The following is a 21,640-nucleotide window of genomic DNA, read 5'->3' on the forward strand; positions in this document are numbered from 1 at the left end:
AAGGAAGGAAGGAAGGAAGGAAGGAAGGAAGGAAGGAAGGAAGGAAGAAATTAAAAATGGGGGCACCTGGGTGGTTCAGTCAGTTGAGCCTCTGACTTCGGCTTATGTCATGATCTCGCGGTCTGGTCTGTGAGTTCGAGCCCTGTGTCAGGCTCTGTGCTGACACCTCAGAGCCTGGAGCCTGCTTTGGATTCTGTCTGTCTGTCTGTCTCTCTCTCTCTCTGCCCCTCCCCCACTAGTGCTGTGTCTCTTAAAAAGAAAGAAAGGTAGAAAAAAAATTTTTTTTTCAAAATGGAACTACCCTATGATCCAGCAGTTGCACTACTAGGTATTTACCCAAAGGATACAAAAATACACATTCAAAGAGGTACATGCACCCCAGTGTTTATAGCAGCATTATCAACAATAGCCAAACTATGGAGAGAGCCCAAATGTCCATCAACCAATAAATGGATAAAGAATACATCGTGTGTGTGTGTGTGTGTGTGTGTGTGTGTGTGTAATGGAATATTAGCCATTAAAAAGAATGAAATCTTGCTATTTGCAGTGATGTTGATGGAGCTAGAGTGGATTCTGCTAAGCAAAATAAGTCAATCAGAGAAAGACAAATACCATATAATTTCACTCATGTGTGGAATTTAAGAAACAGACTAATATATGGGAAGGTGGGGAGAGAAGAGAGGGAAACAAACCACAAAAAGATTCTTAACGATACAGAGCAAACTATGGATTGATGATGGAGGCGGGGAGATGGGAGGATGAGCTTAGATGAGTAATGAGTACTAAGGAAGGCACTTGTTGTGATGAACACTGGGTGTTATACGTAAATGATGAGTCACTGAGTTCTACTTCTGAAACCAATATTGTACTGTATGTTAACTAAAATTTAAATTAAAAAGGAAATAAAATGGAAACATAATAATTGTAAAACAAAGAGAATTAGGATAAACAAAAAACAATAGTTCACCACAAACACCTCTGCTAACGGAACTTCTAAAGTATGTACTTCAAGGAAAATGAAAATGACCACAGAAGGAAGAGCTGAGATGCAATAATAATAAATGATCAAAATCTGTCAATATTTAGGCAAATCTAAATGTTATATTTTAAGTAACAGTCATATCTAATTTGTAGGGTTACAAAAAAGCTGAACTCATTAACAAAGGTATGAACACAACATATTTGTTGGCACCTAGTGGTTTAACAGGAAAAGTACTAATACTGCAAATATTAATAAATATTTGCTAAGCTTGAAATTATATACTGAACAATAACATCACCTTTTGTTACTTAAAAAAATGAAGTTGAGCCTTAAGGGTAAAGAAGATGGTACTGAAAAAAGAGACAATAATATACGTCAGAGGGAGATAAATGGAGTTAAAGGGTTCAAGAGTTCTAGGAACTTGAATAGTTTGGTCTGGCAGTTAGGCTACTGAAAAACTTAAGACTCTCTTAAAAATGCATTAGAAATTTTGATGGCACATGTGGAAAAAAAAATGGAAAGTAGCTAACTACCAAAAATGTAGTGTGGGAAAATGGAATAAAAACAATAGCATGATGATAAATAGTAGGCTCTGGCTGCCAGCAGAGAGCCCAGCACAGGGCTTGATGTCACAGACTGTGAGATCTTGCCCTGAGCTGAAACCCAGAGTTGACAGCTCAACCAACTAAACCACCCAGGTGCCCCAATAAATAGTTTTTTTAAAAATAAAAAGGCAAGAAAGGGGGGGAGGGAAGACAAGTAGAAGGCAGAAAGTAAGACAGCAGGATCAAATCCATTTAAATATAGCAGGAGTCATAATAAACATAAACAGACTAAACATGCCAGTTACAGAGATTGATGGATTTAAGAATGAAAATAAAATCCAGCTGTACTTGTTTTCAATTATAGAGACACGACCACAAAATAATGACATGGGAAAAGCTGAAAGTAAAATTATGGAAAAAAATATACCAGGCAAATATATTTTTTTAAAATAAGCTACAAACTTAATATATACTGGTATATGCAGAAGACGACATATACAAACCTAAAGATAACCATAAAAAGAAAGCTGGAAAGGGCATATTAATATCAGAAAAAATACTCTTTTAAACAAAACCATTTTGGTATTTTTTTAAGTTTATTTATTTTGAGAGAGAGTGGGGGAGAGAGAGAATCCCAAGCAGGCTCTTCACTGTCAGCACAGAGCCTGATGTGGGGCTCAAGCTCACCAACCATAAGATCATGACCAGAGCCAAAATCAAGAGTTGGATGCTTAACCGACTGAGCCACCCAGATGCCCCGAAATAAAACCATTTTGCAGGAATGAAAAGCTAAATGTTCAATTCATGAAGAAGATATAACAATTCTAAATTTCGAAGAGGGTGTTAAAATAATCTTAAAATATACAAAGTGGAAATTGAAAAACTACAAGGAGAAATTGCCCTTGAACTGTCATCAAAGTTGGAGATTTCAGTACGCAAGTTTGAATACTGATCAGTCAAGCAGACAAAAATGAGTAAAGATATTAAAGACTTAATCATAACAAACTTGAATTAATAGGCTCATTTAGAACCATTCGTAGAAAAATGAGACATTCTTCTGAAGAAGACATGAACATTAACAACTGTTGAATCAAGGTGGAGAGTTTACTAGGTGTTCATTGTGCAATATTTTTTAAAAAATTAATGTTTATTTTTGAGAGAGAGAGAGAGCCTGAGTTGGGTAGGAGCAGATAGAGAGGGAGACACAGAATCCGAAGGAGGCTCCAGGCTCTGAGCTGTCAGCACAGAGCCCGATGCGGAACTCGAACTCACAAACCGTGAGATCATGACCTAAGCCGAAGCTGAATGCTTAACCGACTGAGACACCCAGGGGCCCCTCATTTTTAACTTATCAAGCAAGTATCAACAAATCTGTAAGAATGGTGTCATATGATCCAAACTGATCAGAATTCAATTAAGTTAGAAACTAATAAAAGATATTTTTAAAGTCTATACATTTTTAAATTAAAATCACATTTCTAAATAATGAGCTAAAATTATAATGAAAACTTTAAAATATTTAGAACTGTATAATCAAGAGATCATATGTCAAAATTTATGGGATATGTCAGAAGTCCTTATTTAGGAAAGTTCATAGTCTTAATTCTTAGGGAAAAGTTTAAAACTGTAAAAATTAATGAGCTAAACATTGTTCTTGAGATGTTATAGAAGAAATTATATATATATATATATATATATATATATATATATATATACACACACACAAAGAAAAGGAATAAGAACTTTGTATTTTTTGATTAAGATATTTTTAAGAGTATCAACAAAGGCAAAATTTCTTTTAAAACTCAACAATATACATATATATTTTTTGCATGTATGAAGTTTTTTAGAATTAGAAATAATTGAAGTAGTTAAGAAGTGTGTTTCAGTGAAAAACCATGCTGTACTAACACATACACACACACATGCTACCCATCTGAGTGAAATGAAATATGTACCAGCCCTTGGGAATCACACTTAGGCACATGTCTTGGACAGTGTGCCTACTTTTAGTGTGCACTGTCTGCATTTCTGTACGATGGTCAGGGCCAGAGAGAGGCACTCCCAATCCAGATGTCCCAGCTCCAGAAGCTCTGAGAAGACTCGGCCTCCGGGTCTCCTCACCTTGCTGGGAAGCAGGGAACTGTCCAGCAGCAAATGCTGCCTGAACTCAGGCCTAGAACAGGCCTGTGCAGTCAGTCCACAAAGAGCAGGGCTCCCCCTGCTGCAGGTGTCTGGTAGCATGGAAAGGAGCTTCCCATTTGCATCTGCACTGGGCTTCATCTATTTTGTAAATGGCCGTAACTGTCAAAGGCAGATGCGGAAGCCAGCCTGTACGAATTAAAAGGCATTTTTTGGAAACCATTCCTACAAATGCATTTTGTTTAAAGATCAGTATAGGTGGAGGAGATTCACAGTGCTTTTGGACAGGCTCTTCCCCCCCCCCCCCTTCTCCACATTGCCCTAGATAGACTGGAGGCTCAGCTTCTCCTATGTATCTGAAATGGTGAAATGACGGGAAATGGCTGGGGCATCAGGAATTGAGACATGAAATCCAGACTGCTGTTGGTGAACTCCCTGACGGTGCATTAGCCTGGGGCACCGTAGGCCTTCTCTGAGTCACCAAAGACTGTAATAAAAGGTAAGGAGCCACACAGCTAGCTACTTCTGAAACTCCCTGTCTGAGCCTTTCACGAGAAGTGAGGCAGAATTGAGCACATGACTGAGGGAGTTGAGAATGCCTGCGAGGCAAGCTGCCTGCCATAAAGGTGACTTGCCATGTCTCAGAATGGTGTGTGAGAATTAGATCATTCCACTGTGAGATTTGTAAGAAATACAGGTAGAAGCTGGTTCTTATCAGATGGAAAAGAAAGGAACCTAACACAAGCAACCAAAGAGACAGATGGCCAGTAAGGGTGAGATTGTAGGGCAGCCTCTTTTTAAGTGCTTAGATCTGCTCAGAGACAATAAAAGACAGCCACCTGCTTATCGCTTCATCCAGTCAGGGGAGCTCTCGTGCCAGACTTCAAAGCGGTGACAGACCAGAGCCAGGACAATCAAATTGTAAAAAATGGACACAGTCACCAGTGCCATATGAATAATACATCTGTCGTAATTCTGCCTTCCAAAATCTGTGTTCTAGACACACAAGATGAGCATTAAAAAAAGTGTCTGGAAATAGAAGCAGTCTTGTCTGTGTTTTCTACTCCAGCACATCCAGTCAACTAGTAAATTTAGCATAGCTGACTCCCGATTATCTGCGTAGATGGAGGAATCTGTGATCACAGAGAACTGAAATCTCCAATTAGTACTACCCACCTCATTTTGTCTAGCCGCCACGTTCCACAACCTTTACTGGAGTTGGGCACAAGATGCAAAATGATTGGCTGCATTTCATTCCTGTTTCTTACCTTCTTGACTGCCTGTTGTGGAGTTACCAATCGGTAAAGAAGCATCTCAATAATACGGAGTAGAAGGAAAACCAGAAATTCTGATTCCCAAACAGGGTAATCAAATGATTCTTAACAGATGCTTATCAAATACAAGCTCCTGTGTACAACTGTGGGGAAAAAAATTCAGAGATATTGTATTTATCATGTTCAACACTTTTGAGAATAAAAGTATTGGAGGAAGGAAAAAAGATAGCAATGTCATGCTATAGAAGCAGTTAGCAATTTAACAGCTTTTTCTTAACGAGGAAGAAGGATGAAAGAAAGATAACTTACCATAGAAAGGATTCAACGGAAAGGGAAAGTCGGCGGAGGGGTGGAGAGACCAGTGTAGATAAAATAAACCCGAGACACAAAAACAGTGTGCTCCAGACTCAGAAGAATACATACTCCATGATTGGTAGAGATGTTCTGTGCATATAGACAATTAAGACTTTGGAGAATTTGAGCTCCTAATATTTAGTTCTGGAATTAAGAAAATAGAAGAGCAAAAGTGGGAGAAGGTGTGAGAAAACTGTATTTGCACTAAAATTTAGCTTTCTTGGTAACTGGGAGAAGTTTGCTGATCAGCTTGGTACATTCCTAATAGCACTGATGGAAGTGAATGGAGATACACTTTGGGACTGGAGTTTCAGAAGCCCAGACATAGAGTATATAATAGCATGGTTCTCTGTTGGTTTAATGTCTCTTTCACTTCTCTCATTATAGAGGCAAGAATATGAGGACGGGGAAGACGGAAGGGTGTGCACATATGCATGCATGCATGTGTATGTGAGGCAGAGAAGTGTAGTAATTTTAAATTCTTTGTCTTTTGCTTACTCATTTTCTAAATATTTTTGTTTTCATGAGAGATCAGATTAAAGCTGATGAAAGCAGAAAAATCCAAATATGAAACAATGGTACTTAGAGTGAATACTGGTACTGTTTTCCTGATTTCAATGTTTTAGAGTTCTCTTGACTCTTCCCTTGACCACAATACAGCAAATTTGTGAGGCTTATAGGTACGGATAAGCCTTCTCATCTTATGCTACCAGGCTCTCACACATTCATTCTAAAAATATTTACAAAGAATTTATGTGCCAAGCTCCTCCTACCTTCTTAGCTGTCCAACCTGCCCCAGGCCATCTGCTTTCCTGTGGTTCTGCACCCATATCCAGATGCTCCTGATAGCATGACATTTTTCATTTCACTTTCTTATTCCAAATACCTTGATAGTTTTCCATAGTATCTCAAATTAAAACCTGGTTCATTGGAAGTAATACAAAGCTCTTACTATCAGACGGTTGGGTTAGTCTCAGTTCTGTCCCTGATGTTTACCTCTGTATGTGCTATTTCCTCATCTGTAATCACCAGAGCACCATGGTAACTAGTCTAGAGAACTTCCAATGTTGCTCACAACATAGGTTGTTTTTATTCCCATTCTACACCTGAGGAAACAAGAATCACTCTAGTTAAATGATTTTCTCAGAGCTACTCAGCCAGTAAGCAGAGGGGCTGGAATATAAGATGTTTATGGATCTAAAGTTCTTTCCAACACCTCCCTGTAAAATAAGGTTGCCTGAAATGCCTCCCTTCCTGACCTGTCCAACACAGTAACCACTAGCTTTCAATTAAATGAAATTATAAATTGAGTTCCTCAGTCATGCCACATTTCAAGTGCTCAGTAAACATATGTGGCTATTGGCTGCCATACTGGCCAGTGAAGATTATAGGACATTTCCACCAGCACGGTTTTATTGAATAGGTTAGAATTGTAGTATTTGGCTTCTGTGATTCCTTGACCTCTCAATCTGGCATTCAAGGCCTTCCAGAGTCTGACCCCAGCTGTCCTTTTCTGTTGAAATATTCATGACCCCCAAACTCTTTATGTGCCTGCCAGACTGGGCATAATTTTTATGTCTCCCATTATATGTAACAGTGCCTTCCATAGAGAGTCAACATTTGGATGGATGGATGAACGGATGGAAGAAGTGAAGAATGGATGGATAGGAGGGAGGGAAGAAAGGAGTGGCATTCATTCATGTTTCCATTAGATAAATGTTTATTGAGTATCCACTATATGCCCTTCTAAGGTTCCTGGGATTGCTAGGATTACATGACATGGTCTTGTGAAATTTTCTGCCTGGGCAGGTAGAATAGAGGAGAAGGAGAATACATCACAAAGAAATTTATAAATAAATACTCAGTGATGTGTTATGAAAAAAGTGAGCGTATTGTGCTGGGCATCCAGAAGACTGCAGACTGGGAGAAGAACTATAGATACGGTCATCTCTAATGAGGTACCATTTGACTTCAAATCTGAATAATCAGGGACCAGCCATATGAAGTTCTGGGTGGAACATGTTCTATAAAGAAGAAACCTTGCTGTTGAAATGATCTTGATACTGTGACCAAATGTCTCCTGTCTTATTCTCAGCTTCTGTTAGATCTGGCCAGTGTAAGTCTTCAGTTTCATAGTCTTAATAAAACTACCCTGAAGGGAGGGTGTAGCAAGGAAGGAGATGACAACATTGAGGAAGATGGAATTAACATAGTCTATTAAAGTAGAAATGGCATTTCTCTTCTATGATGTTTCTCTTCTTTCGTTGTACAGCTTTGTTTTTGGACCACATAAAGCTGCTCTCAGGGATGCATTGCAGAGAGCCAGATTCTTTCAAGACAAAAAATACCTTTCAAGAGTAGCAAGAGGCAGCAGAGACGATACTGTTCAGAATCTTATCAGAAACACACCCCATACCTTTAAAAATGGAAGAAAGGTGATAACAACTGCTCCAAGACAACAATGATAAAGGAAGTGCTTGAAGGATTTAGCCTTTGAAAGGATGGTAAGCCTCTGGTTTTGAGTAACTCAGTTCACTGCCATTAACTATGGACAACTTTTATTTGGATATCCAGCCATATCCAGAGGTCCACTCTGGAGGGCTGGACAAAACACGGATTGTAGATTATCAGGCAGCTTGACCCCTGGCATTCGTTTCTTGTCCATTTCTTTGAGCATTCCTGATAATTCCGGCACTCTGATACTTTCAAGAACTTATTAAAAGATGGAAGAATGAAAGAAATGTCCTGAAAAGTCTAATAGAGATATAATTTGAAGGTAAAATTTAAACATATATATATATGAGCCAATGTTAATTCTTTTGATGGCAGGTCTCTGTTCAGTCCACTTACTTCAAACCAAGATTTTGTTTTCTATTTAGTACTGTTAAAGGCTCGTCTGTTTAACCAAAGGTTAACGTTCTGAGAGACCCCAACATTTACATTTCGAAATCGATGCTTCTGTGTCAATTTTGGTAATTTGACTTCCCGTGATGCCATTTAAATACACCACTGTCTCTGTGTAGAATGGCTAACCTTCTGATAGGCTTGTGCTGGCAGGTCTTCTCCCACCTTCTGCAGTAGTTTGCAGGGACAGAGAAGAAGCAGAGTCATTTTCTCTGCTCCAACTCCTCCTTAACTCACTGAGAAACTTGTGAATTCCCCCAAAACATAAATAATTGCTTTTGAGCTGGAAGTTCCCTCATGATATAGAGAGCCTCGTGCCTGGCCATTTTTATGGACTTTTATTCTTTACCATTATTGTCATATATTATTCTTTACTAGTCTCTATATTCTTTAGGCAAGAAGAGTCAAGACAACTTGTCATGGGTGAAGCTGCGTTACTTTTACCCATCAGGTAGCTATTTAGTCAATGGTGAATAGTACCAAACAGGACTGACCGAGATCTAGAGTCTTAAATACATACTGAGTTTGGAAAAGATAAAGTTGTTCATGTTTTAAGCCACAAATCCATCCAGGGCTGCAGAGATGTAAAGAGATTAGAGTAAGTTAAAGCAGGAAGGGTCTTGCAAGTGCCTAGCGTCTAGTAGCATTCTGACAGCTTGCTCCCGCCTCACCCCCCATCAAGATCACATAACTAACTCTTAACCTTTATGAAGGGCTAATATTTCCAACCACTAAACGCCAGAGTAGCATTATTTGAGACACAATGTTTGGACCTCACCTCGAATTCTCAGAGCTGGCTCCAGCGTTGGTAACTATGGCCCTGCTTGGCAGAACCTCTCTTCAGGGGGGGAGACTTTGCTTGGACGCAGGGGGCAGGCAGATGGCTACCGACACCTAAGACCAGTAGGTGATTTTCTTTTCTGTATCGCTCTTCATAAAAGCTAGGAAAGAAGGGTCACCTACGCTGTGTTTTAAAACCACTTCTGCCATCCGTACTCAGGCAATTCCATAGAGATAGCTCCCAATGTCTTCAGAGGGGGAAGGAGTTAAAATGTCACATTCATACTCAGGAAATAGAGAAGAATAAAGCACATCACGTTTCTTCATATCCTAAGTGGTGCTTCGGAGTTTAGGAAAAATTTATGCTTCAAGTAGAGCAAATTGATGAGCAATATTTAAAAGCTATTTTAACAGGGATTTTTCTGGTTAACTTTGGATTAAGCAAAAACTGCTATTTACTGCTAGAAATACTTTTAATATGTATTTGTCTATTTTTTTCTGCATTGGTAAGTAAAATACACCAAAAAATTTTGCCCTTGGTGATTGAGATTATTTTAGCAGTTTGTGTCTTTTTGATCCTTAATAGATGAAGGATCTAAAACATACTATAAATATTAAGTTCCTTTTTAAAAAATTCCTTAAAAAAAAAAAAAAACATTTTCCATGATTCACCTCTTTCTCCTAAAAGGGAAAAGCAGCAAAAATAAATAAAACCCTATTTTTTTTTTTTTTACACTTCCTCATTTTTGAGAGACAAAGCATGAGCAGGGGAGGGGAAGAGAGAGGGAGACAGAATCTGAAGCAGGTTCCGGGCTCTGAGCTGTCAGCACAGAGCCTGACGTGGGGCTCGAACCCACAGATCGTGAGATCATGACCTGAGCCCAAGTCGGATGCTGAACCGACTGAGCCACCCAGGCGCCCCTAAATAAAACCCTGTGGAAACCAAGACTCAATAAGCAGTGGTCCTTCTTGGTCTAAACATGTAAATTAATTGACTCTAAAAGACATGCCTCCTATTATCTCTGTACTTGAGCTCTGAGTCAAACATTAAAAAAAAAGTCGAAAAAAAGATGCAACTTCAATGTGGCATCAGATTGTAACAGTAACAATTCAACCAAATGACCCCTTTTTTTAAGGGGAGAGTTGAAGCGGGAAGAATGGATGGTGGCACGATCAGGGGGGGAAGGACTACATCTCCATCGGCCCACTCCATTCTTCCCCGCAGAATGTTGATCAGAGGTGTGGCTTCACTAATGTCTCCAGGCTTGAAGCCCTTCTCAGCTCAAACAAGTGTCCCCCAACCTCTGCAGACATTAAATCTAGAAACCCCACAGATACGGTCTTAAGAGACATGAAGAGAAACAGAGGCAATGTAACATGACAATGTCAAATTTGCAAATCCTACTGCTCCCCTAGGCTCTAAGGCCTCATTGACATCCAGACTCCTCAGACCTTTGTGAATGACAGGGTTTTCTGATGAGTTTAGACAGGTAAACAACAAAACCAAGTGCACTGAATCATGGAGCCATACCTATGCACTGTCCTGTACCATAACTGAATCATATAATTACACTTGATCTTAGCCAAAAGGCCGAGAAGCGATGAATCATATAATTACAGAAAATTAAGTTTTTGAAGTATTTAAGTAGTATTTTCCCTGAGTCAGATTATTTACTTTTTGGTTTACAGACTCATGTAACTAACTTCAAACAGCATAAACCCTTCTGCAAATGGAGGACAGTTAAATGTAGACAGAGAATTAAGTTCATGTACAAATAAGTGATAAGCTTGAAGGGTTTATTTTTGCGGGAAAGACCAATTTTGGTCTTTTTCTGGAAGTACAGATTTTTGGCATGTCTTTAACAACTTAATCCTTTCATTTTTCTTTCTTTTTCATGCCTTTAATAAGTAATTGACACTGGATAAAAGCAAGCTGAAGGGCCAACTTTCAGAATTTATACTAAAGCCTATAAAAAATAGTAATGATGGCCAAGGAGAGCCATTTTTCTAGGGTTGATACACAGGAGATCAGTTCTAGTGCTAAATAATAAGGCAGACTGTAAAACAGGAAGAAAGATATGATAAAGCAGAAAGAACAAAATACTGAGAGTCCAGAAATGTGGGCATAAGGCCTAGTTCTGTCGCCGATTCCTTGTGACATTAAGTGCCTTATTTCTTGAGAACAAATGCTGCTGGAGAGTTTATTCTTCTGCTAAAGTTTACTGTTAAAAACGCCAAAAAAACACAAAAAAAACTCTTAAGATGCTTGAATACATTTTATTGACTGGTTTGAATAGCAGTTTTAATAGCAAAAATGTGTTTACATTATTATAGCTTATGACCCATCGTTTTTAGTACAAACTTAGATCATAGAAGTCTTAGCATTTTAAATTCCTCACCTCTGTGACATAGACAGTAGGAAGTCCCAGATACTGTTGTCTGGCTGATTCTTGCAGAGATAATGTGTAAGTACATTGGTTGAGTACAACCTTCTTAACCACCTTGGATGGGATCTGTTTAATCATGAGACAGTATTATACAGAGACATAATTTTGAAAATGAAAGAAATGAATCTCAGTTCTGTCCTCTAAAAATACCTTTGCTCTCAAGTTACAGTAAACTTATAACTTTATTACAAATTATACAGACCACTAAGTTTTCATTTCCACACCTTAACAATTCCATCTCTAGAAGCAGTTACAATGAAGCCCTGTGTTGTCTGGAAGGTGGCGATGTCCGTGATGATATCGTGGTGTCCCACAGGCAGAGACTCTGGGCCCCTCCGAGGGGTGTCATCACTTGGTCCCATCTTCTGCTTATTCTGAATCTCCTGTTTCATGGTTAAAAGTCAAGGAGAAAGCCAGAAGTTAAAAGCCTGTACCACATTGTACCTGTTATGAATATTGTTCTTCTGAGACAGGTGGTGGTTGTCTTTAAAGCTAAAACTTCCTGTGAGGTAGTCGTCCCTTCACAAAGACAAGGAGTAAAGAGAGTCAAAATGACCTGTTTCCCATGAGTAGTGGCTTACAAAGAGGCCAATCCGTAACCTGTGCATGTTACCTTTTGCCACCGTCAAAAGAAAAAAGAGACAGTATATAATAGAGCGGTGGATGTAAATATGTATCTGCCATAAAGGAAGCTTTCATTCATTTACTGAGCGCCTTCTAGGACCCAGGCACTTTCAGGTATGTTACCTCCTTTGAAGTTTTTACCCAACTCAAGAACACAAGATTTGGAGTTCCAACAGCCAGGTCTGAATCCCCAGCTTTGCTGCCTACTACTTGGATGATCTCAGACAAGTTACTTCATGGTGCTGAACTTTCTAATAAAGGTACTTCCTTATAAATTGTTGTAAGGACTGAGCAAGCGTATAAAGTGCTTGCTTCGAGCTAGGTACTTATGTGTGTGCCCTTTATATGTTTCTTTACCTTAATAAAAGTTAATTTAAAAATCACAGAAAAGCCCAAAGAAAATAAATGTTCTTCTTAAATACTGCCACTCTTGGCCAAAGTCATTTGTGTGCCTATAGAAATTGAGAGAAAACAAGACTGCTTGTACCTGGACGACTTCAGTGCCTTCAATTATTTTCCTAGAGTAGGACACAGACGAGGAACTAGTACCTCCGGCAACAATGTAGGACCGCTCTGGGTAAGCCAAGTCCCAAAACCTAGGGAAGAGGAAGAAAGTGCTGATAATCTCAGGACGGAGGGAGGAAGTAATGGTCATTAGCTTACATTCATCAATGCATAACTTACTTTCTTTTGCCTTAGGAAAAGAGATTTTCCTAGCATAGACTAAAATTAGATACAAATGAAGTGTTAACAGCTATCTGTGCAAGATATGGAGGATGTTAAACAGGACAACATTGCAAGTATCTAGAATAAGCACCCTAGTATTAACCACAGTATCCATCCACATTTTATTATCCTTCTCCTTTTAAAGGATACCTATGTACACTTATCAGATACTGTACCTTATTTTCATGTCTGAGCCAGCCGTTAGTAGGATGGGATTTCCATCTGCAGGACTACAATAGATACCATGGACACTGTGAGGAACAGGCTTAAAAGAAAGAAACAGGAATCAAATTAAAGATAGCAGTGTATTCCATAGATGGTGTCATTTCTAGTAACAAGTCGAGTGGCAGTGGCTGCTGGGCACCTGGTTAACTGAAGAAATGAGAGACCATTTATGCATATCTTCTGTAAGTGCATCGGCTTTATATCATTCTGAATAAAGAGGCAAAACCTGTTCAGCCTCTGAAAACTGCCTATTTGGGAGAAGGACTCCAACCAAAGGAGAAATGAACCTCTCCCACCTTTTGTCCCAATGAAGCACCCATGGTGGTAGCATGACAGTTAAAAGTGTATGTAAGAGGGTCATGTTCCAGTTAACCCAGGTTTTTACCGGGCTTCCACAGACACATCACAAACCTCCTGGTACTATAGCAACCAAAACACCCAGACATTGGAAAGCCTCGATATAATTTAAAACACAACCCAGGGGCGCCTGGGTGGCGCAGTCGGTTAAGCGTCCGACTTCAGCCAGGTCACGATCTCGCGGTCCATGGGTTCGAGCCCCGCGTCAGGCTCTGGGCTGATGGCTCGGAGCCTGGAGCCTGTTTCTGATTCTGTGTCTCCCTCTCTCTCTGCCCCTCCCCCGTTCATGCTCTGTCTCTCTCTGTCCCACAAATAAATAAAAACGTTGAAAAAAAAAATTTTAAAACACAACCCAAAAGCCCAACAGATACCAGGTTTGGTAGAGTGTCTGAAAATGCTTGCAACATGGGAAATTCGATTGGCCTAATGAAAACCAGAGACAAACCTGTGACTCAGAGAGTGGTGGTGCATTGCAGGCCCAGAGCATGAATCTTCTGTCGCCAGTCTCCATGTCCCACATGGACACCTCATTGTTGCCCTGCACGGCTAAGGGAAGCACAGGCCAGAACGGTTACTCACACCACAAGCCGGCTCTGAGAGCTTTCACATCTTGGTAGATGATCCGACACAGCCTGTGCCTATTTCCATTGTTTCTCATCCTGCAAAAAATGCTCACTACGACTACTTTTAAATAACACTGTGACCCTGTCACCAGACTGGAGTGCAAAAAAGATGTTCTTTAATAAACTACTAATAAATATTTACTGGCATACAGCACAGTGAAAAGAATTGTGGGGTAGAAAGGTGAATCGTAAAGATTCTACCCTCAAGAAACCTACAGTCTAGAAGCAGAGGAGAAATGTACAGACAAGGAGAGCAAAAACAACTGCAAAATTCCACGTGAACTCAAGGAAAGGAAAAGATCCCATCCAGTGGGGAAGCATCAGTGTCACTCGTGGAGAGGTTTCCTCTGGGACTGAAAGACAAGTAAAGCTGAGCAGATACGAGTGGCATACAGGTAAGTCATTGCAGGCAGAAAGAATGTTTTGTTTTTGCTCATTCCAATTTCTGGGCATCTGGGAAAAGGAGTAATCAGTGTGACTGAAGCAAATCGGTGACAGGGAGGAGTGGGAAATGAAGGCAGGGGAAGATTACAGAAAAAGGCAACAGCAAGCCTGAGAAAGACATCATTTTGGGCAGGGCGAGTGAGAATACCTCAGGCTTCATTCCTTCATTAATATTTACTGAAGCAAAAATACTTACTATTGAGCTAGTCGCTGGCCTACGTGCTGAGGAAAATGAGGCAAACAATGGAAAAAATACCATTTTATAGAACTTACATTCTAATGGGGGCAATAAACCAAGAAAGTGCAAGGCCCTGCATCAGGAATGTGTCCAGTTCGAGGAGAAAGCCCGAAAGCCCATGTGGCTGGGGCCGACTGGGCCTGGGGGAGGAGGAAAAGGCCCGTAGGGCTGGCACGTTCCACTCCCCGCTGCCAGGCTGACCCGTGTGTGCCACTTGGACAGGCTCGTTTGCCCTCGGGCTTCTACGTGGGTTTGGCCTGTGGTAAACTAACAGCCCCTGAGAGAAGTACATCCTCATCTCCGGAGACTGTGAATGTTACATTATACGGTAAAGTGACATTGCAGAGATGATGAAGGGCCTTGAGATGGGATTTTCCTGGATTATCCAGGGGAGCCCTGCATACAATCACAGTGTCGTAAGAAGGAGGCAGGCTTGACAGCAGAAGGCAACAGGACAATGGAGCAAGGTGCTATACTGGTGGCTCTGAAGATGGAAGAAGGGGCCACAAGCCAAGGCAAGCAGCTCCAGAAGCATGAAAAGAAAGGGAATGGGCTCTCCCCTGGGTCCTGCAGAGGTAATGTGACCCTGCTGGCAACTTGGACTCGGCTTAGCAAAACTCATTTCAAACTTCTGGCCTCTGGAACGGTTGTAGAACAAATGTGTATTGTTTTAAGCTACCAACTTTGTGGTAATTTATTACACATAAGAACAAAATGGTCGTAGGAAACAAATACAGGCCTATGGAAGCCCCAGCAGGAGACCAAAGGGATAGATAGATGCATGTCCCAGCTCAGGCTGGTTGTGTCGCTCCCATCAAAATCCCTGCTCCTCTCAAGGTGGCCTTCTCTATTCATCTTCTTTCCAAACTCCAACATCAAAATCCCTGCTCCTCTCACAGTGGCCTTCTCTATTCATCTTCTTTCCAAACTCCAGTAACCATCCCCTCCCCTCCTGCTGGTACTAGCCCTATTTCATTGTGCTTTTATGATGTCCCTACACCCACACATTCATCAACAGTTCCTCTGAAGATAAATCCTCAAATCATCCTACACTGGGTATGCCATCTGATTCCTGCTGGAACCCTGACCGATAAAGAAGGTCAGAGAGGTAGCAGGGGCAGATCCCCATGAGGAGTCTGGCTGTAACCTGGAATGGGAAGGTACTGAGTAGCAGAAAGAACAGTCTTGAAGAAGTAAGGATTAAAGCAGGGAGTTACAAGGATACTGCATTAATAGGGACAAGAGGTTATGGTGGCTGGGATGAGAGAGACGGTGATGGAAACAGCAAAAAGTGGTCAGATTCTGAACATTTTAAGTAGCTATAAAAATCTGAAGAAATGTGGTATTTAAAGCATGGGACGGGATCAGTGTAGAAGGGTTAAGGACCAAAGACTGAGCCCTAAGGCGGGTGAGGTAGGGCACGATTTAAAAGTCGGAAGGAAGATAAGGTGGAATCAAAGTGATGTCCCTGAAGTCAGGTAAGGGAACTATTTCAGAAAGAGGAAACTATCAACTGACCAATGAGTCAGGTAAGAGGCGAGCAGAGTAATGGCCACCAACGGCAGCAGTATAGGAGTCGGACTACGTGTATGAGAAGGGACCGGGGAGAGCCTGCATGCAAGACGACCAAGGAGAAGGCGTAAGCATAACGAGCTACTATTTATCAAGCACTACATGTGTGCCAGACTGTGTGCTTCACATGTTTTATCTCCAGTTCTTACTAGGAGAATGCCTGGTAAGGACAGGGAAGGGAAGCCGGCAAGAAACACATCAACAAGAATTGGCAACAGACAAGGAGGAGTCAAGGTTTCTAACTTAGATTTCTAGGAAGGTGGTGGCAAAATATTAACAAAAATATGGGAGAAAGAAAACAAATGAGAGGGGAAACAGTGGCAGACAGTAGGTGACGGTGGTGATTAATGAGGTCATTTTTAAAGATAATAAATAAGAAATGACAGTGAGATAGCAGTGGTGGGAACTTCCATAATCAGAACAAAACAGAATCAAGCATTTGGTTCATACCTAACATTAAAACTCTGAGAACATGAGTCGTCGCAGCAGGGTATTATGTACTTTCTTTAAAAATCCCCCAACACCTCAAAGCCAGCCCTCTCCATTTTACCTGCAATCACCCAGGACTGATACAGAGGGTGCATTGAGAGGCGTCTGATTCGAGCCCTGAAGGGGTGACAGTGGCTGGAAATTGGCAACTGGAACCTCATGTCCCAGCAAGCCATGGTACCACTGCTTGTACCTTAAAGGAAAAAAAGTAAAAAAGATTACCGTCTAATGCTTAAAGTACATCAAGCTGCATTTATACAAACAACAAATAGCATTAGCTTTGTGTGAATGTATTTTATTCATTCTTCCCATCTATCTGTCAAGCTATCTCCCTGGTATCAAACAGCACTTCCTAGTTGTTAAATACAGATATGAAGTGCTCATCACAATGCTACTAAACGTAAGCTGAAAATGAAGGATTATTACACTGGTATTAATTGCCAAAGGCACGCACAAAAAAACCAAAGGTCTAGAGAATACATAAACTGAATTTGATAGGTCAAAACGTGCAGAATGCCTTAAATCACCGAAGATGTTTTACTGGCATTCAGTGACCACTTAACCAACCCCACAGTGGCTGCAGCTCTGTAGCTGTCATCACATTTCAATCATTTCCCCGTGCCCTTGTCTCCAAAACATTCTGGAACCAGGTATGGGTATCCAATCACAGCAGACACTGGGGTGGTCAGTACCTGCACATCTGCCCATGACCAACCCCACAGAGAAGCCCCCCCATCCCAAAAGAATAATGCCAATGCTGACACTCAACAGCTGCTCCCGACAGAGGCACACAGCGTCGTCTTGGACTGGTCTCCAATTCTAGCAGAGATACTGGGATCAGAAAAAGACGCAGGACGACAGGGTCCCTCGGTCACCCTGCCCCACTCCAGGACAATGGCTCCAACAGCCACAGGTTGTGTTGGCTCAAAGCTGATCAGGGTACCTGAGAGCCATCATTGCCATTTACTAATTTGCGCAGTTTCATATCTACTTTTGTGGGTCTGGCGTCACATCCTCCTGCACCTGTGCAGTTTACTCACACAAAAGGCAAACACCGTGTATTCCATATATACTATATATGAAGAAGGAGAGGGCATATACTTAACAATGTCCTAATGTCATTCAGGGAATCTAGAAACCAAAATTCAAGGACAACAGATTATAATTCTTCAGAAAGAGTGCCAAGTGGGAGAAAATAAGATGTGATACATTTTCAAGGGGCAGGTTCAAAGCCCTATGGGGGCAAAACGTGAAACTAAAACAGAGAAAAGCAGTCAGCAAGATCACATGGTACACCTTCACCTCCCAGAAAAGGAGGGCAAAGAGGAATAATAAAGCAAGAAACCAGTGCTTAGCTCTTCTCCAGTACCAGGCCCGTGATGGATGCTTTTACCTCATTAAATCCTCAAAGCAGCCCTTGAACGGATTAGCCCCATTTGAAGATGAGGCTCCTGAAACTCAGAGAGTTGTGCGGCTTGCCTGGGGTTACTGGAATTTGAAACCGAGTCTGACCGAACTCAAATGCTCTCATGCATGAACCAAGCCTGCTGCTTCCCTGGCAGGATAACAGAATGCCAGCAAATCTGATCACTATAACGATTATAAAGTAAAGAGGCTCATTTAAGAACAAAGAGAAAAAGGAAATGTGCATGCGTTGAGATACTGCTATCACTCTTTCAAATCTGATTTTTAATGAAAAAAATTAAATTTCAAGAGATTATAACATCATAATCATTCAAAAAAGGAGATGGGAAAAAATTACCAGTGCAGAAAAAGGAAAAAACTTTCACAAGAAGGCAATCCCAGACCTTAGTGGTATTCACAACCCAGTCAATGACTTCAAAGTCAGCTCACCAATGCAGAGCCAACACTGGTGGATGTCCACAGCAAAGGAAGTGATGAGGCCTGACTTCAGATCGTGCTTCAGAGTCCATGCATTGCTTGAAGACCGGAGGTCCCAACCAATGAGAGAGCCATTCACAGTGGCATAGGCCAGAACAGACTGTGCCCCAGAGTTGAAGTGATGCATATCCACGACACAGCCATCATCCTTCTGGTCTAGCATTCTAAAGAAATACACAAAGCAAAAGGCAAAAACTTTTCCAGTCACTGAAAACATAACACCGGCCTCCATTTAAGATGAATTTATTCTAAGCATAGTCAAGAAATAACTCTGATCCATCAAGCCAATGATGTCTGAGGCATTTTTTAATGTATATTTTTTTTTTTAATTTTTTTTTTTTCAACGTTTATTTATTTTTGGGATAGAGACAGAGCATGAACGGGGGAGGGGCAGAGAGAGAGGGAGACACAGAATCGGAAACAGGCTCCAGGCTCTGAGCCATCAGCCCAGAGCCTGACGCGGGGCTCGAACTCACAGACCGCGAGATCGTGACCTGGCTGAAGTCGGACGCTTAACCGACTGCGCCACCCAGGCGCCCCTAATGTATATTTTTGAGACAGAGACAGAACATGAGCAGGGTAGGGGCAGAGAGAATGGGAGACACAGAATCCAAAGTGGGCTCCAGGCCCTGAGCTGTCAGCACAAGGCCCGATGCGGGGCTCAAACTCACGGACTGTGAGATCATGACCTGAGCCCAGATCAGACGCTCAAACGACTGAGCCACCCAGGCGCCCCGAGGCATTTTTAAAAATAACTTCGGACTTACAGAAGAGTTGCAAAAATAGTACAGAAAATTCCTCTGTATCCTTCACCCATTTTCCCCTCGTGTTAACACCTTACATAACCACAGAACATTTATCAAAACGAAGAAATTAATCTTAGTACAATACTAGTAAAATACAGAACATATTCGGATTTTTATTAGTTTCCACTTGTGTCCTTTTACTGTTCTGGGATCCAAAACAAGATACCACATGGCATTGAGTTGTCATGTCTTTTTCAATCTGACCTTCAGTCTTTGTCTTTCATGATTCTGATATTTTTGAAGACTATAGGTTATCTTATAGAATGTCCCTCCATTTGAGTTTGCCTCATGTGTTCTCACAAACAGACTCAGTTTACACCTTATTGGGAAGAAGACCATGAAATAACATCCTTCTCAGTGCACGTATGAGCAAGTACCTGATATTAATTAGTTAATTAATAGTACCTTGATCATTTCACTAAGGTACTATCTGCCAGGATTCTCCACCGTAGAATTATTTTCCATCTATAACTACTCAATCTTTAAAAAAAATACTTCTGAGACAGTGTAAAAATCCTGTTTCTGCTTAAAATTTTGTCCACACATTTTAGGATCCATTGATAGACCATATCTATGGTGTTCTAATGGTGACTATGTCCCTCATTCCTTCCATACTTATTCATTAGAATTTTTCTATAAAGAACTGTCACTTCTTTCCCATTATTTATTTACTTATTTATCATCAGTATGGGCTCATACACATTTATTTTATCCTGTGAGCTGTAACCCAATATTATTGTTATCTGTTTTGTTGCTCAAGTTGTTCCAACTCTGGCCACGGGAAACTCTCTCAGGTTGGTCCCAATGCCCTTTCAATGTGCTTTTTTGAACCAATTCCCAACTTTCTGGGAGCACAAGATTCATCCTGCGTATTCACTGCCCCAGCCCTGGGCAACCAGTTCTGCAAGGAACCCTGGTTCCTTTTATGGAAAAATAGTATTTAAAAACCAAGGTCTTCGTGCTAAGTGCTCACTGCTATGGGGACGTGTCCCTGCTCCAGTCTCTTAATAGGTATACTATACCTCATACCAACATGCATATGTGTACTTCTATATCTTTTTATGTGTATGTGTACATATGTATACAAACACACACACACACATGCATATACATATATCCTGAGTTCATACTCACACTGAATCCAGATTGATATCTATCCAGCACCAGAGTTCATTCTAGCCATCTCCCTTTTCTTATTTATAACCTTAGTATACAACTAAGTAGGTTTGGAATTGATAAAACACACTCCTGTGAAAGCCAACTAGAACACAGTGTCTGAGTTCAGTTCCTTCGATCATTAGCCTTGCAGTATCCAACTGAACCACTTTTTCCAAAGATATTAGGTTGGCTCCTTTATTGCCCACAGTCTTCACTGTGACTATAGGATTCATCTGTATACAATGAGATTGATTTATCATAGACAGCATTCTATCTTTCCTCCTATATCGGGTTGATTTTTTTTTTTTTTTATAACTTACATACAATAAAATTCACTCTTTGTGATACAGAGTTCTGTGCATAATGACAAATGCATAGCCATGTACCTTCTACCACAGAACCACAGAGAACAAGTCCACAGGCCAAAAATTATCTTGTGCAGGCCCCTTTGTAGTCAGCTCCTACCCCATTCCCAACCTGTGACTACTACTAATCTCATTTCTTCCCTATAATTTTATGGTTTCCAGAATATCACAAAAAGTTGGAAACATACAAAAAATGGCCTTTTGGGTCTGACTTCTTTCATTAGCAAAAAGGATTTAGGATGCATTGGTTGTTGCATGATTCCATAATTTATTCCTTTCATTACTGATAATATCAAATTCCTTTTTATTTTTTTTTTATGTAGTGTTCCATTATATGGGTGTATCTATTTTTTCAAGCTGAGGCATTTTTAAGCTAAAAAGAATATAATAAACACACTGGCCAGCCTCCCTGATCGGTACATATCAGGCTTTTGCAGCATACACAATTTTAGTTTTATCTCTTGGATCGGGAGTCAGCAAACATTTTCTGGAATGAGCCAAATAGTAAATATTTTAGGCTTCGCAAGTCACATATCTCTACTGCATATTCATTTTTTCTTTTACACTCTTTTGAAAATGCAAAAAGTATTCTTAGCTATGGGCCATACTGCAGGCTACAGTTTGCTGACCTCTGTGTCTTAGATAAACAACTTAAACATTCTAATACTGACAATACTTCCCCT

At 40.7% G+C, this 21,640-nt stretch overlaps 2 protein-coding genes and 1 pseudogene across 3 annotated transcripts in view; 1 reads left to right on the forward strand and 2 right to left on the reverse strand.

The window, feature by feature from the left end:
* The window catches only part of COL6A6 (collagen type VI alpha 6 chain), a 169,662-nt gene extending 160,149 nt beyond the window's left edge, over window positions 1-9,513 (forward strand). The window contains exon 37 of the mRNA XM_040480168.1: window positions 7,570-9,513. Within this exon, the coding sequence (XP_040336102.1) occupies window positions 7,570-7,762 (193 nt within the window). The 3' untranslated portion in view covers window positions 7,763-9,513. The remainder of the gene's footprint in view (window positions 1-7,569) is intronic.
* Window positions 9,514-10,444: 931 nt separating this feature from the next.
* Window positions 10,445-10,584, reverse strand: LOC121034289 (uncharacterized; annotated as a pseudogene).
* Window positions 10,585-11,238: 654 nt separating this feature from the next.
* The window catches only part of PIK3R4 (phosphoinositide-3-kinase regulatory subunit 4), a 79,031-nt gene continuing 68,629 nt past the window's right edge, over window positions 11,239-21,640 (reverse strand). For both annotated transcript variants that reach the window (XM_040480170.1, XM_040480169.1), the window contains 6 exons: window positions 18,581-18,792; window positions 16,788-16,919; window positions 13,806-13,906; window positions 12,955-13,043; window positions 12,540-12,648; window positions 11,239-11,811 (listed from right to left, as the gene is read on the reverse strand). In XM_040480170.1, coding sequence (XP_040336104.1) covers window positions 11,641-11,811; window positions 12,540-12,648; window positions 12,955-13,043; window positions 13,806-13,906; window positions 16,788-16,919; window positions 18,581-18,792 — 814 coding nt within the window. In that variant the 3' untranslated portion in view covers window positions 11,239-11,640. The remainder of the gene's footprint in view (window positions 11,812-12,539; window positions 12,649-12,954; window positions 13,044-13,805; window positions 13,907-16,787; window positions 16,920-18,580; window positions 18,793-21,640) is intronic.

Source organism: Herpailurus yagouaroundi, unplaced genomic scaffold, assembly GCF_014898765.1.
Source record: "Herpailurus yagouaroundi ecotype Mexico unplaced genomic scaffold, PumYag 159, whole genome shotgun sequence".
Lineage (NCBI taxonomy): Eukaryota > Metazoa > Chordata > Mammalia > Carnivora > Felidae > Herpailurus > Herpailurus yagouaroundi.